Source organism: Acomys russatus, chromosome 5 (genome assembly GCF_903995435.1).
Source record: "Acomys russatus chromosome 5, mAcoRus1.1, whole genome shotgun sequence".
Classification (NCBI taxonomy): Eukaryota; Metazoa; Chordata; class Mammalia; order Rodentia; family Muridae; genus Acomys; species Acomys russatus.
Window position 1 is genome coordinate 74,270,132 of NC_067141.1, and position 13,529 is coordinate 74,283,660.

A 13,529-nucleotide genomic window follows, 5' to 3' on the forward strand; every position below is an offset into this window, starting at 1 on the left:
GTGATTAGCATTCCTGCTTCTGTTTAACAGCCTCCATTTACATAGTACCTGCTAGGTGCAGAGCACAGTTACCAGGAACACAGCTCCACTGACTGATGTCTCTGGGCCCTGGGATTAGTGTCTGTTAATTATCTGCAGGAAACCACTAACTAAGAGGAAGTTCTGCTACTATGACTTTGATAAAAGTAACACTAATGATTTTTTTTAATTGCTTACTGATAGATGTGATCATCCTAAAGCAAAATAGAACACACATTCAGCTGTGGAGGGAATGTTCAAACATAGTTGCCTTAAAATATGCACATGTGCACGTGCACATACATGCACACATGAGCCTAGAACATACATGCTGTTTCTCTGGGCATGCATCATGCACCTGTGGCCCTGACTTGTTCTGTTGCTTACATGCTGTGCCAAGAAACAGGCCTTGTGTGTAGCACTGTTGCATCCTAATGTTTTAGAGCCAGATCATCCAGTCGGACTCTAATTTTACTTCGAAGGCAACTGCTCTCAGAGAAGTGTTTTCCCTAATGTAAACCTCAAGTGAAATATTTCTCTCTTTTGGAGTAGGCGTTAAAGCCAGCGGGCAGTGGGAGGTCAGTGTAACGAGGGGAGTATCCATGCTGCTACCATTCAGTAGCATGGTAGTCACTGTGCACCTGTAGCCTTTGAGCACGTGAAACATGGCTAATGCCACTGAGGAACTGAATTTTTACTTAACTGAATCAGTTTATATCATCCCTGGACATTTGCCTGTCCATTTCTGTATTAGACTATGAAGCACCAGGACTGCAATTTCCATCCCTAAATTAGATTTAATACAAAACCTAAGAGTCCCTAGGCAGCCTAGCCACACCTTTGTTTTCTGGGGTCCGCAGGCATTCTTTCCAGGACCCTCACAGACACCCAGTCTATGGCTGCCCATGTGGGATATAGAATATGGTCCATTGCTCACGTATCCAACACAAGGGCCATCTCTGTGTTGCTTATGCCCTTGGTACAGCATGAGTGCTGTGGGGGTGCTTGTCATGCTGTGTCATTTAGGGGTGAGGGCTGGAAAGGGGCTGGACACAGAAGCAAGATCAGTACAAGTGCAGCTCCATTCCAAGTCCTTTGCTTCGCAGGCTTAGGACCCGAGGGCTTTTCCTTGCCTCTCTGCCTTGTTGGCTTGACGTTTGCATATGTTATCTCTACATATGCTTTTATGCCCTCATTTTTATTTTCAACAGTTCATTATTTTTGAAGAATATAATAGGAAAAATATTTTATGTTTACATACAGATTTCCCACTTCTAGGGCCCGTCATTCCTTTCTGCACATCCCCGTTTCCATCTGGAATCACTTTTGTTTGGCCTGAAGAACTTTCTCTAGCAATTTCCATCACTTCCTTCTGGGGGATAGTTTTCCTACTTCTTCGGCTGTCAGAAAACCAGTTTATTTGAGAAGGCAGAATTAGGCAAATCTCTGTAAATTCAAGATTTACTCTACACAGTGAGTCCGAGGCTAGCCAGGGCTACACAGTGAGACACTGTCTCCAAAAATGGAAGAGAGATGGAATGGGGAAGGAAGGAAGAAAAACAAACCTGTTTAGAAGGGAGGGAGATGTCCCAGCTACTGAAGGGACTGAGATCAGTCCCCAGTCCCCACACAGGAGTGGACACTGTGCCAGACACCTGGAGTCTTCTTGCTAGGGGGGTAAAGACAGGAGAGCCCGGGACTTGGTGGCCAGCAGACAGTGTAGCCAACTTGCAAACCCCCAAGAGTCAATGAGAGACCCTGTGTCAAACAGGACAGCCGACAACAAGTGAAGAACACACTGCAGCCCACCTCCTGCCATGCCTGAGCACACGCATGTGCACACGCACACACGACAGACGCCTCACTTTACTTTTGAAAGGCCTTTCCGCTAGAGGGAGACTGCTGGAGTGATTTTTCCCCCCCTTTCAGAACTTTGGAATGTTGTTCTGTTGTCTTTATTTTTTATGACAAAAATTTAACCTTCATTCTTCTGGGTTGCCTCCTAAATAGGGAGTGTGTGTGTGTGTTTGTGTGTGTGTGTGTGTGTGTGTGTGTGTGTGTGTGTGTGTGTGTGCTGTGTGTGTTCCCTCCACCTATCTTTATTTCTCTTTAGTCATGAGAAATGACTACAACTAGTCATGGTTTTTATAGTTCAATTTCATTGGTCTTTAGTTGATTTTTAAATGCAAGTTGGGAAGTTTGGGCTGTTCTTCAACTATTTTTTATTTCTCTCATTTTCTCTAATCTCCTTTTTGGAAGCTACCCCTAATGATGTATACAGAGGCCCCTAATGACATGTACAGAGCCTCTAATGGTGTGCACAGAAACCTCTGATAGCATATATAGAGGCCTCTTCTAGCAATCTAATGACAGTATTGATGTTATGCTGTGTGTTTCTCTCACTCAGTTTGGATCATTTCTGGTAACCCAGCGTCAAGATTCTTTTTTCCTACTCAAGCACCTCCATTCGTCCTCTACTCAATTAGTCTCAGAAGCTGTTTCTTGCCTTCTGGAATTCCATTTCCCTCCTTGGAATCTCCTGTTATCTCATGAAAACCCAAGTCTTAACCCACTACCTCCAAAACTGTCCGATAACCCTGCTGCCTAAAGTCTGCTTGTATCCATGATGGGTGCTTTTTCATTTTTCTTTCTTTCTTTCTTTTTTTTTTTTTTTTAAACTATTCTCTTTTCTTTCCTGCCTTTTGCTTGTCTTGTACATGAAGTGGTGTGGGTTCTGACTGTGAGCTAGTGGGTCTGTTCACCTCTCACAGCACCGCGATTGGTGAGCCTGGGCCGTGGCACAGAGTCTTCCAGGAGTCAAGCTGCGGTCCTGCTGAGCTGACTCTGGTCAGACTGGCTCCATCTATAGCCACTGAGTACCCAGCTGATGCTGATGCCGCCTCAGAGAAAAGTCTCTCCAGGCACTGCGTACCCACCTGTATTCACAGCCCTCAGTGGCTCAGATAGGATAGGTGAACTTCAGTATGAGGCCACATACCACCACTCTGCCTCAATTTTAAAACAAACAAACAGCTTAGCCTTTGATCTGAGCATGGGTTAATCTGTAACAGTTTCAGTTTCGGATGTGCTGTGGCCACACTGAGACAGACTTGCCTCTGACAGTGTGTTGAATACAAGCAACATAAGGATGCGTAGGACTGTGTGGGAATTCTCTCCAGTCGGACTTTCCTCCATTGCCTCTTCATTGGTGCATATCGACACTGAGGGAAAACCATCAGAGCAAGCCACACTGAAGCGTAGTGCTCAGCTAGACTGCACTGCTCCCTGTAAGCCTGTACAGTCATGTCATGAGCCTGGTCTCCCTCCTGTCTGTAGCAGGCAGTCCTCACACTAAGCACTCACCCTATGTAGGAGACTTACTTGTGAAGTGCCTCTTTGCATCTCGGGTACTTGTCCTCCCTCAAAAGTTTAGCAGTTATTTTGCCTGGGTTTTTCTTGTTTCCACAGAAGTGGTCCTTTGTGTACTTCCTCCCCTGTAGTAGAAGCAGAAGACCCTCACATGTCCTAAGTTTCAGGTGAAGAGAGATTGTTTAAAACATAAAAAACCAACCCAAAAAAAAAAAAAAACCCTCCCTGTGTCGAGAACTCAAAAGATTTGTCAGTACTGAGAGCACCCCTTAAGTCTGTGGTGCAATACCAGACCCATTGTCCAAGAACACATTCCACACGGCAGAGAGACAGGTCTGGGAAGGTTGTCAGAACCGCTTCCCACATCAGCCTGCTTTCTCCCCGTTAGTCTCAGTGGACAGAAGTTCCCTGGGTCACCATGTCCAGAATGCAGATTGTTGGTACAAATCTGCGCTCCTCATCTGTACGGTTGCTGCTGCCCTGCAGTCCCGGAGCACGTGTTCTGGAATAGCTCCTGGACAGCCCTGCTGAACATCTCTGTGCTTCATCCATGCCCCAGATGCAAGCAGCAGCTGGACCATTGCGGTGCCTTTCACCTGCTCCTGCATTGCTAATGGGGTTTTCAGGTGTTAGGAAATAGCCCTGTCTCCTCTTGGCAGTTTAAAGAAGACTCAACTGGCTTCCTTCACTTTTAAAAATAATTTTCTGGAAACCACATCCTTAACAAAGGATGTAAAAAGAAAGTTAAGTACAGTTGTGCAGGGGAGTAATCAGTACCTTGTGGAGAGTGCACTGCTCATAGCATAATGGCGAAAACTTAAAAATATATATTTTGAATTTATCAAATGGAACATTTTGTGCTGAATTAGATTTGACGCATCATTTTCTTCAGCTATATTTGTAACATGATGTAAGCTTAGGTTGTACCTAACTTTTCATAGGGAGTATTTGAATCCATTCACTTCTGAAATGCAGGTCTAGTTTCTTTTAAAGGCTCACTTGTATTTGCCTCACGATGACTGTATACAACTTGTTAAATGTTGTTATTTTATGAATGAAGAGACATGATGGCCTCTAAGATCTTCACTCCTCAGCCTGCATCTTATCCACAGTGGGTACCAAGCAAAGGAAGTGTCTCTCCAGATTTGTGGTTACCTGTTTCCTTCTGACTTCCGTTCAGAGGCAGGAAAGCCTTGAATGCCTATTGTGCACTCTATGCAAAAGCATAAAGAGGAGATGCAGTGCTACTCAGAGGCCCACAGCAAGTGTGCCCGCTGTAAAGAAAGGGCTGTGGACCGAGGCCATGGCTGAGTCTGTGTAAGTGTAAAAACAATCCGTTCTGTGTGTTCTCCCCAGGATGACTCCCAGGACCTCTGTGGCGAGGTTGGGAAGGACAGGAAGGAAGTCCTCCTTCCAAGGAGTCATTCGTCATGTCACGGTGACATGCAGAGCTGCAACACACAAAAATCAGCTTTGTTGTGTGCTCCTCATTGTTTCCTAACCTCAAGACGATGCTTAATGGTCAGGGCGATGCTATTTATAAAATGTGCCTCTCTCAAACTGCATCCTAACTGATTGCAGCTATTCCTGGAAAAGACCACAAGAATATTTAAGGCACTAAAAACTGTAGACATGGCATGTCACAGTTGCCATTGTTTCAAGTCTGTGAGCTTTCTTTCAAATAATATTTATTAGCTTTATTTTATGTGTGGGTGTTTTGTCTGTGTGGGTGTCTGTTCACCACATGCACGCCTGGTGCCCTCAGATCCCTGGGACTGCCATGTGGGTGCTGGAAACTGACTGTCTGGGAGGACAGGCAGTGCCATAACCACTGCGCCATCTCTCTAGGCCTCCTGAATGCTTTACTGATGTTTTTGATGAGTGCTTTTATCTTAAATTATTCAAGAAAAGCCAGACCAACCATTGTATACTTTTAATTAAATAATCCCTAAATATATAATACTATCTGACCAATGACTGTTTTAAAAGCAGTCTCCTCTGATTTGCTTTGTTTGACATACAGGTTTTACTTTCTTTGTATGTTTTTTCATCCATAAACTGATCATTTATAATAAATCTTCTTGGGATTTTCTTTATTAGCATAATAAAATATAAGATAGCACCTAAGAAATGAAGGGTTTTATTCCCAACAAAAATGACTAGGGCCACATTAAGTATCCACTCTCCTGCCGTATGAGGCTGATGCTAATGCTGCTGAGTCACGCCCCACCTAGGAAGCAAGGAGCTCCAAGAACAGCCTGCTCTTGACTTCTTACTCCACTGAGCTCTTGAGTCGAGGACTACAGATGAGTTCAGAGTGGAGCATTCCCCTGGTGAACCAACCTGATAGGCATGAGGCTCCACATCTGCTTTCCAGCGCTGCCTTCTCTGGGAGGGCACGAAAGCGAGGACCTTAAGCCTTGCTGTGACTTCATTCATTTTTCTCTATCTCACTCTTTCATTTCTTCATTTTTCCCCCTTAAATACTAGCTGAGATATTAGACATAGTATCAGTAATCTCTTTTCCATTTGTTTAAAACCATGAATTATAATGTACTCTATTTTTATAGGAAGTAATAGTGTTTTCTTGAAATAATGACTTTGTGGTGCTCATACATATTATACATTGTTATAAATTAATTATGAGATTGCTATATTTTAATGAGTAAAGGGATCTAAAGTAATAGAAACAGTATGGAAAAATTGAGTATTTCTAGTTGTTTCTATGCAAAACCAGGGTGAAAGAGGTTCAAATGTGGTTTCTTCCTTCACCATCTTTGCTATTGTGATGTGTCTGATAGGAGCCATGTATGTTACACATTTGTACTTTAAGGATAAACTGTATGAGGTCAATGATAAAGATTTGAAATACACCTAAGAAGAAGTGCTTTCTGTGGAAAATTTGTGGGCTGGGAAGGCATTCTCAGAGTTGCGAACATGTCAAGGGTATATGTACAGAGGTGTATGTGACCATTTTTATGGTGCCCAATCCTAACAAAGGCAGTTCAAGGTTCTTCTTTTGTGGGATAGGCACATCCTGGTGGTAACGAATGGGGCGGGAAAAAAAATCAGTCAAAGCAGTTGTGTATATGCGGGAGTGGGTCACACTTAGTGTCTTGTAAAATGTCTGTAGTCAGAGGTCAGGCTGCCAAGTGCCAAGCAAATGAGATCACCGTGACAGGGATCCCTCATGGCAGTCAGCAGTATGGTGTTCATGGGACTCATGGTGCTGCAGAGTAGTCTCAGTATTTCCAAGCTGAACTGCCTCAGCAGCTCATAGACCATGGCAGAGCTCATGTCTCCAGGAGACTGGAGCACAGGATGGTCTCCCTCCTAGTAAGCACAGTAGATAATTGAGGATTCCGTGCATTCAGATCAAAGGCTGCACTCCAGGGTGATGAAGTCATTCGTCGTACACCTAGGCTCTCCATCTTGCTGGGAATTTACTGGAGTGACTTTGGACAAGTCACAGCACCAGTAAATCATTGTTGCCATCACGCTGGCCACAGTCATTGGATTTTAAATTGAATCCAGTTATCGGCAAGATAGGTAAAGTTATCAAAAACTGCTTGTAATTTTCAATGCATTAATCAAAACTTATATGTAAGGCGCACCACTTTCATCTTGGTTCTGTACCCATGGTCATTTTCGTATTTCTCGGGGTACAGAGTGCTCTGCATGCACCCCAAGTTACCATTCCTTACATTTTCTACTCGTAGAGCAAATCGGCCAAGAGATGTTGGAAAACCTGAGCCATGACAGAGAGAAGATACAACGAGCACGTGATCGAGTGAGTATGAATCATTTCATCATCTACATGTTCACAAATGAAAAGACACAGGATAAGAACTTACGTTGCCTTGTGTCCGCTGCTGCGATGGACACAGACAGTAACAGCATAGCCATAAGTATGTGTGTGTGAGAATGGCCATGGCCAGCAAGCGCCAAGTGTAGGAAGAGAACACAAGAGCTTGAGATGAGGGAAAAGCAGCTGGCTCTCTCCTCATCTCAGAACGCCCCCGGGTAAAAATTAATTAACTCCATGACTAAGGAAAGAAGGCCACTGAGGGAGATTTTACAGTGTGTCAATCTTTCAGAATAAAGATGATGAAAATACTGACCCTTATCCTTTCTCAACTTCGTTTCATTTCAATCTATATTTTTAAGACCTTGCATAGTCATATATTAAAGATTAATTACCACACGGATGTTACACCCTGCCTGCCTATGAAACATCGGTTTTTATATCCAGTTCAAGTATCCATTTTAGAGTTCCTGGAACCCCTCGTGCCGCTCTCTGAACCTAAGAACTGAGTCTGCTTGCATGTACGCGTGGTGCCCCTGGGCTCCTATGTGCTTGCATGTAGGCGTGGTGCCGCTGGGCTGCTGTGTGCTTGCATGTAGGCGTGGTGCCGCTGGGCTGCTGTGTGCTTGCATGTAGGCGTGGTGCCGCTGGGCTGCTGAGTGCTTGCATGTAGGCGTGGTGCCGCTGGGCTGCTGAGTGCTTGCATGTAGGCGTGGTGCCGCTGGGCTGCAGTGTGCTTGCATGTAGGCGTGGTGCCGCTGGGCTGCTGTGTGCTTGCATGTAGGCGTGGTGCCGCTGGGCTGCTGTGTGCTTGCATGTAGGCGTGGTGCCGCTGGGCTGCTGTGTGCTTGCATGTAGGCGTGGTGCCGCTGGGCTGCTGTGTGCTTGCATGTAGGCGTGGTGCTGCTGGGCTGCTGAGTGCTTGCATGTAGGCGTGGTGCCGCTGGGCTGCTGTGTGCTTGCATGTAGGCGTGGTGCCGCTGGGCTGCAGTGTGCTTGCATGTAGGCGTGGTGCTGCTGGGATGCTGTGTGCTTGCATGTAGGCGTGGTGCCGCTGGGCTGCTCTCTGGTGGGATCCGATGCTGTTCCGGAGCTCTAGGACCATCAAGTCCTGATGTTCACTTCTGATTTCTTTGTTTCCACATGTGTTTCCCATTTAGCTTCGGGAAACAGATGCAAACTTGGGGAAAAGCTCCAGGATTCTGACGGGGATGTTGCGAAGGTAAGAGCCAGGTAGGGAGTGATCTTCTGTTTCTCTTTTTAACTGTATTTTTGTCTCATTGGATTGGGGCATTTCCCAGGCTGCTGCGCTTCTGCTCTCTTCTCCTAGGCTGTATTAATACCCTTTTGAAACAATAGAGCATTGATTTTAACCCTTTTTTGTCAGAGACCCAAAATGTGTAACTTAGATTAGAGACAAGGCTTGAGCTAGGGGGCCTACCTCAAGCTATGGAAAAAATTAGGGTTAGATAAGAAATATTTTTTAATGCCTGAGGAAGGCCCATGGCAGGAGCACACTGACTTCTCGTGCTTCTGACGGAGGGAGTGCAGGCCTGCCATCATCCAGAGAACACTGGGTGCTGGCTTGGCCTTGTTTCATTGCTGAGAAGAAGGCTGCTTTGCAACACTGTGACCTCATGTTCATACATTTATAAGAATGTCACAGTTATCCGAGTAATCTGAACTCATCATATGTGCCCTCAACAAATCTTTTAAGTACTGCATGTGTGACTAAGCTCTGATTGATGGAATATACTTGGAAGAACATAAAAAGGTAAATGAATAAAGATGGGTCATATTCTAGGTCTGTTTTGTAGTTACCTGTTTTACACTAATGCTCTACAAAGTAAAAAGATCATCCATCGTCTACCATGATCACGTGAGCGTGGAGCTGTGAGTGCCTTATGAGTGAGGCGTGTTGAGAGTGACCCTAGAAAAACAAACTCTTCTTTTTGGACAACTGTTTAAGACAGCTAAAGCCCTCTCCACTTATGCAGCCATGCACAGCCATGTGCGGATGCTACACTTGCTGTGTTAAAGGTTTATCCTGTAAGAACCAGGTGAGTGTATAATTGTTCCATGCCGGGGCTGATGTGATTTCTCTGTGACCCCATCAGTGGTGAGCCCCTTCCCTTCCCTGGGGGCACTGTCTTCCAACTCAGAGACAAACACCTGTAGGGTCTCTGCTCAGGAGCAATACATACATGACCTGAGAAAGACTCAAAGTCCAAAGAGAGGAGCATTAGCAACCGAAGGAGTGTGTCAGTGGCTGAAGACAGCAAAAATAAAGCAGGGCTGCCATGCCGTGCCTGCTTCCCTGGGAGGCCCCTGCGATCTGAGCTGTGACGAGCATTCGGCATCTGTCTCCATCTTGTCAAAGCTCATTAAAGAGTCCTCCTGCTTTTTGTCGATTGAGCTGTCCAGAAATCATTCATCATTTTTAGTGTAAAAAAAAAATCATGTGGTTATTTAAATAATATCATATTAATGTTAAAGTTCAGCTGTCACTTGATAGTATGGCTTAATCAGATGTAGCATTTAGGGAAAATAGTTTATTCCGGCTTTTCGTGGCTTTCAGGTTGGCAGATTCAAATAAGGATTTATGGCTTTCTAGACCCATGTGCTTCTGCCCACGTTTCTGCTTGATGTACCTCACACTTAGTACAGGACACTGCAGACAGTTATCTCAACAGATAGAATATCCTTTTATATTGTGTTTGAATAAATTTGCAAGTCATTTCGAGAGGGTGAAAACACAAGCAACCTCTGCAGCCTTTGGTCTTTCTGCATGGGAATCACACTCCCAAGCTGCCTTCCCAAGTCTGCTGAGGAAAATGACTCAGATGCAGTCTGCTTGGGCTTCCCTTTGTAGGTGAATTTAGCTCTCTCCTGACCCGCCTCTTTGAGGAGGTGTCTGGAGCAGTGGTTTTCAACTTATGGGTCATGGCACCTTTGGGGACTCACATAGCAGATATCCTGCATATCAGCTATTTACCCTACAGTTAATCCTAACTGCATTAGGAAAGCCAAGAGCCGCTCTCTAGAGGAGGAACAAAAATAAACGTCCCCCACGTGGACATCACCATGCTGTGCCTGAGCCAGAGATGCTCTGGGGTCCTGTGGTGTTTCGTGTAGGGCAGGGGGTTCCCTAGACACAGCTGGCATGTCAGTATCTGCCAAGACACCAAGAAAAGCATTTTCAGTGAACGCTAAAACTCAGAGTTTGGGAACCAAAAGCATAGTAGTGGGTTAGGGTTTTGTTTCTAATTACTGTCCCACATGTCGGACAGTTGATTTTCTGCTTGAGGAAATGCAAACATTTTGCCAGCTACTTCATTATTTGGGATTTATTTCCTAAAAAGTGAGTCTTTGAAGTTATGGGGACAGTGCTCCTTTGTGTACCCCAGTCTCTTAGTTAAGACCCTGACTGATGCTTTGTTCGCCTGGCATTCACTTCCCAGCACTGAGGTGCATTGCAGAAGAGGCCACATTGTGTGCCCCTTGTTCACACTAATGCTGCATGTCACATTGCTTGGCCAAGGTGCTTCTGACTGGAGGGAGAGTAGGGCCTTGAGCTCTGTGCTCACTGCTCATCTTCACAGTGTGTGAAAGAAAGGAGAGAATGTCTCTGAATCACACGCTTACCTACGAACAAATAAACCCATTGATTTTCATATAGTAAATTCTGTGTGGATAAAAGCAAATATAAACAGAGAATTCTTATAAAGAAAGATTCCTGGTTGTTATAATTTTCGTTTTTAAATTTGTGCAGTGAACATGAATGGCAGGACGTCATCCATCATCTGTCAGGTTGCTTCCCAGTGGCCAGTCCGTCATAAAGACGGGGCCCGTGTCCTCTGCACCCAAGTCTGTACCTGTGTCTACTTACTCTTCTATGAGACTGACCTAATTAAGTTTCCTGGACCCAGTGCCTCTAAAGCAGCCACTGCCCACGCCTCTTCATCTTATCTTTATAAGTCCTCCCCTCTTGTGCATATCTTTTCTTTCCTTTTTCCTCCTGCTTATTCATGTCTTCAGTAAATATTTAATGTCTGCGTGAGCAGCCCAGGGATCCAGAAATGCAAGCACGTCTTTCTTTGCTTTTACGATGCTTCACTGTAGAGAGAATGTATGCAAAAAAACAAACAAACAAACAAACAAACAAACAAACTATAGAAATTACCAAGTTCTCAAGGAAAACTGCTCCAGTTCTCCAACTCTGACTCCCCCTTGCAGATCCTTTAGAAGGACTCCAGGAGCACCAACAGCCAAAAGAAAATAAACTAGGGAAAAGGAAGATGGTTTGTCTAATCATAAACTAGAAATGTTTAAAAAAAAATAAGTTATACAGAAAATATTGACATGTCTAGTTTAGTGAAATAGCGCCTGGTGTCGTCAAACAGAAATTCTCTTTACTGTAGCTACACCATCTTCCCAGAGAAAGAATCAACAAGGTTGAAAATTGGTCCATTCAGAATTATAATAGGAAAACATGACATCAGAACGAAGCCATAACTGATTCTTGGAAAGTAAGTTTTCTTTTCTCTTGACATGGATGGAGAGCCACCTCAGGACAACTGTTCATTTCCTGGCTCTACACAGATTTTAAATAAAGTGAGGTTCAGATAATAATGAAAGTAGCTACAAACCAGATAGATTCATGAGGTGACTGGGGACAAGGAGTGAATTTCTCACTGACTCTTACAAAATGTGATTTTTGTCATTGGTTGTCCTCAGTACAGTGGGTGTCAGCAGAGGCTCAGGTGTCTCTTCCATGTGTTTTAATACATCTGGCTGGGAGTCTTTTTTTTTTTTTTTTTTTTTTTTTTTTAAATAACTGGGATTCTTTTTCTAGATAGGGTTTCTCTGTGTACCTTTGGCTGTCCTAGAACTCACTTTGTTGACCAGGCAGGCCTCGAACTTAGAGATCCCCCTGCCTCTGCCTCCCGAGCGCTGGGATTAAAGGCGTGCGCCACCACGTGTAACTGGGATTCCTAATATCAAATAGTGGTAAAAATCAATAATAGTAAAATTAGAAAATTTCAAAATTTTATTCAAAAAGAAAAAACTTATTCTATATTTTACACCTCTGAAGAAGTAAATAATAATTCATAATTTATCATTACTAGCATCTTTTCTAAAATTGCTTGGATTCCTAAAGAATGTAACAAAAATGTAGCCTGGGAGCTCCCTTGGTCTGAAGTTGGAAGACATGTTACAACCATATGTGCCAACTGCATCATTTGCACTGGTGCCAGGGTCACAGCAGGAAACAGCTTCTGTGTGAAGAGCTCAGTGTCGTGGGCGTCACAGTGGCCACCACATGTACCACAGTGTGTCTGCCTCCTTGTGGCTTGTAGGACTCCTTTCACAGGGCTTGCGCCAGTGTGTCTTCTGCTCCTGACCTGTGTGTGAACACAGCAGCCAGGTACAAACACGGGAGCCTCCAGCACTGTTTATAATAGCTGGTGAGTGTGCTCCCATTACGCTTGTCCAGCCTGGGGAACACCAGCACCTGTTCCTGCAATCACATCGCGTGTGAAAACATGGTCTGCTGGTATTGGCAGAATATGGCAGGTAAACATAAATGTCCAGTCAGATGATTCACGGGAGTGCATGTGAGATCTGTCTGGCGCAGTTTAGGCTGCTTTAGAGGCTAACTCCATCTTGGACCTCAACCTGCAGGAAATACTGGGCTGTGTCCTAGGTATTTCTGTAGCATCTGTGACTCAGCGGGCTTTCAAGTCTAAAAGAGGGCCTTGGTTATGTTCTTGGTTGGCTTTCACGCCTAGGAGAAGGTGCCCTCTCTTGATGCGAATCACTCTTTTTCCTTTTGATCTCATCCTTTCCTTCTGACTTGTCTGACCTATAGTGATGGAAGTGACACTGTCACTTGCTTAGTGTCTCAGAATCTCAACCTGGAGTTTCTCCAGCCCTTAATCAAGTGTTCCCCCTTCCAAATAAAGGACTGCAGGGGCGAAACCTGGGCTGGGTGCAGGCAGCCACAGGAAAAGGAAGCTTCCATCTGGGTCCTGGTTTTGTGACTAAATATCCTGCTTATCAGCTGGACTGCTGCCCTGTCCTGTGGCCTCTTCAAGGCCATCTTGTTAGTGCTTCACCAAGTTAAAGCGTAACTTTCCCTTTATTGAGAGTCTTCTATTAACCACCTGTGCACTGAGCCAGGCCCAGAATTCACACTAGCTACTTGGAGGGAGCATGACGTAAAAGCATCGTTTCAGACCAATGGGGAGCAGAGAGACACTGCCTCAAAAAACAAGCAACAAGAACCAAAAAAATAAAAATTTTAAAATAATTCCAGAATTTTTCTCTGGTGTCA

The 13,529-nt window shown here is 44.6% G+C and overlaps 1 protein-coding gene across 4 annotated transcripts in view; it reads left to right on the forward strand.

Moving 5' to 3' along the window:
* Vti1a (vesicle transport through interaction with t-SNAREs 1A) overlaps positions 1 to 13,529 on the forward strand; it is a 320,246-nt gene that overhangs the window by 182,525 nt on the left and 124,192 nt on the right. For 2 of the 4 annotated variants that reach the window (XM_051146794.1, XM_051146795.1), the window contains 2 exons: positions 7,107 to 7,177; positions 8,353 to 8,425. In XM_051146794.1, coding sequence (XP_051002751.1) covers positions 7,107 to 7,177; positions 8,353 to 8,418 — 137 coding nt within the window. In that variant the 3' untranslated portion in view covers positions 8,419 to 8,425. The remainder of the gene's footprint in view (positions 1 to 7,106; positions 7,178 to 8,352; positions 8,426 to 13,529) is intronic. The other 2 variants (XM_051146792.1, XM_051146793.1) reach the window with 1 other exon arrangement.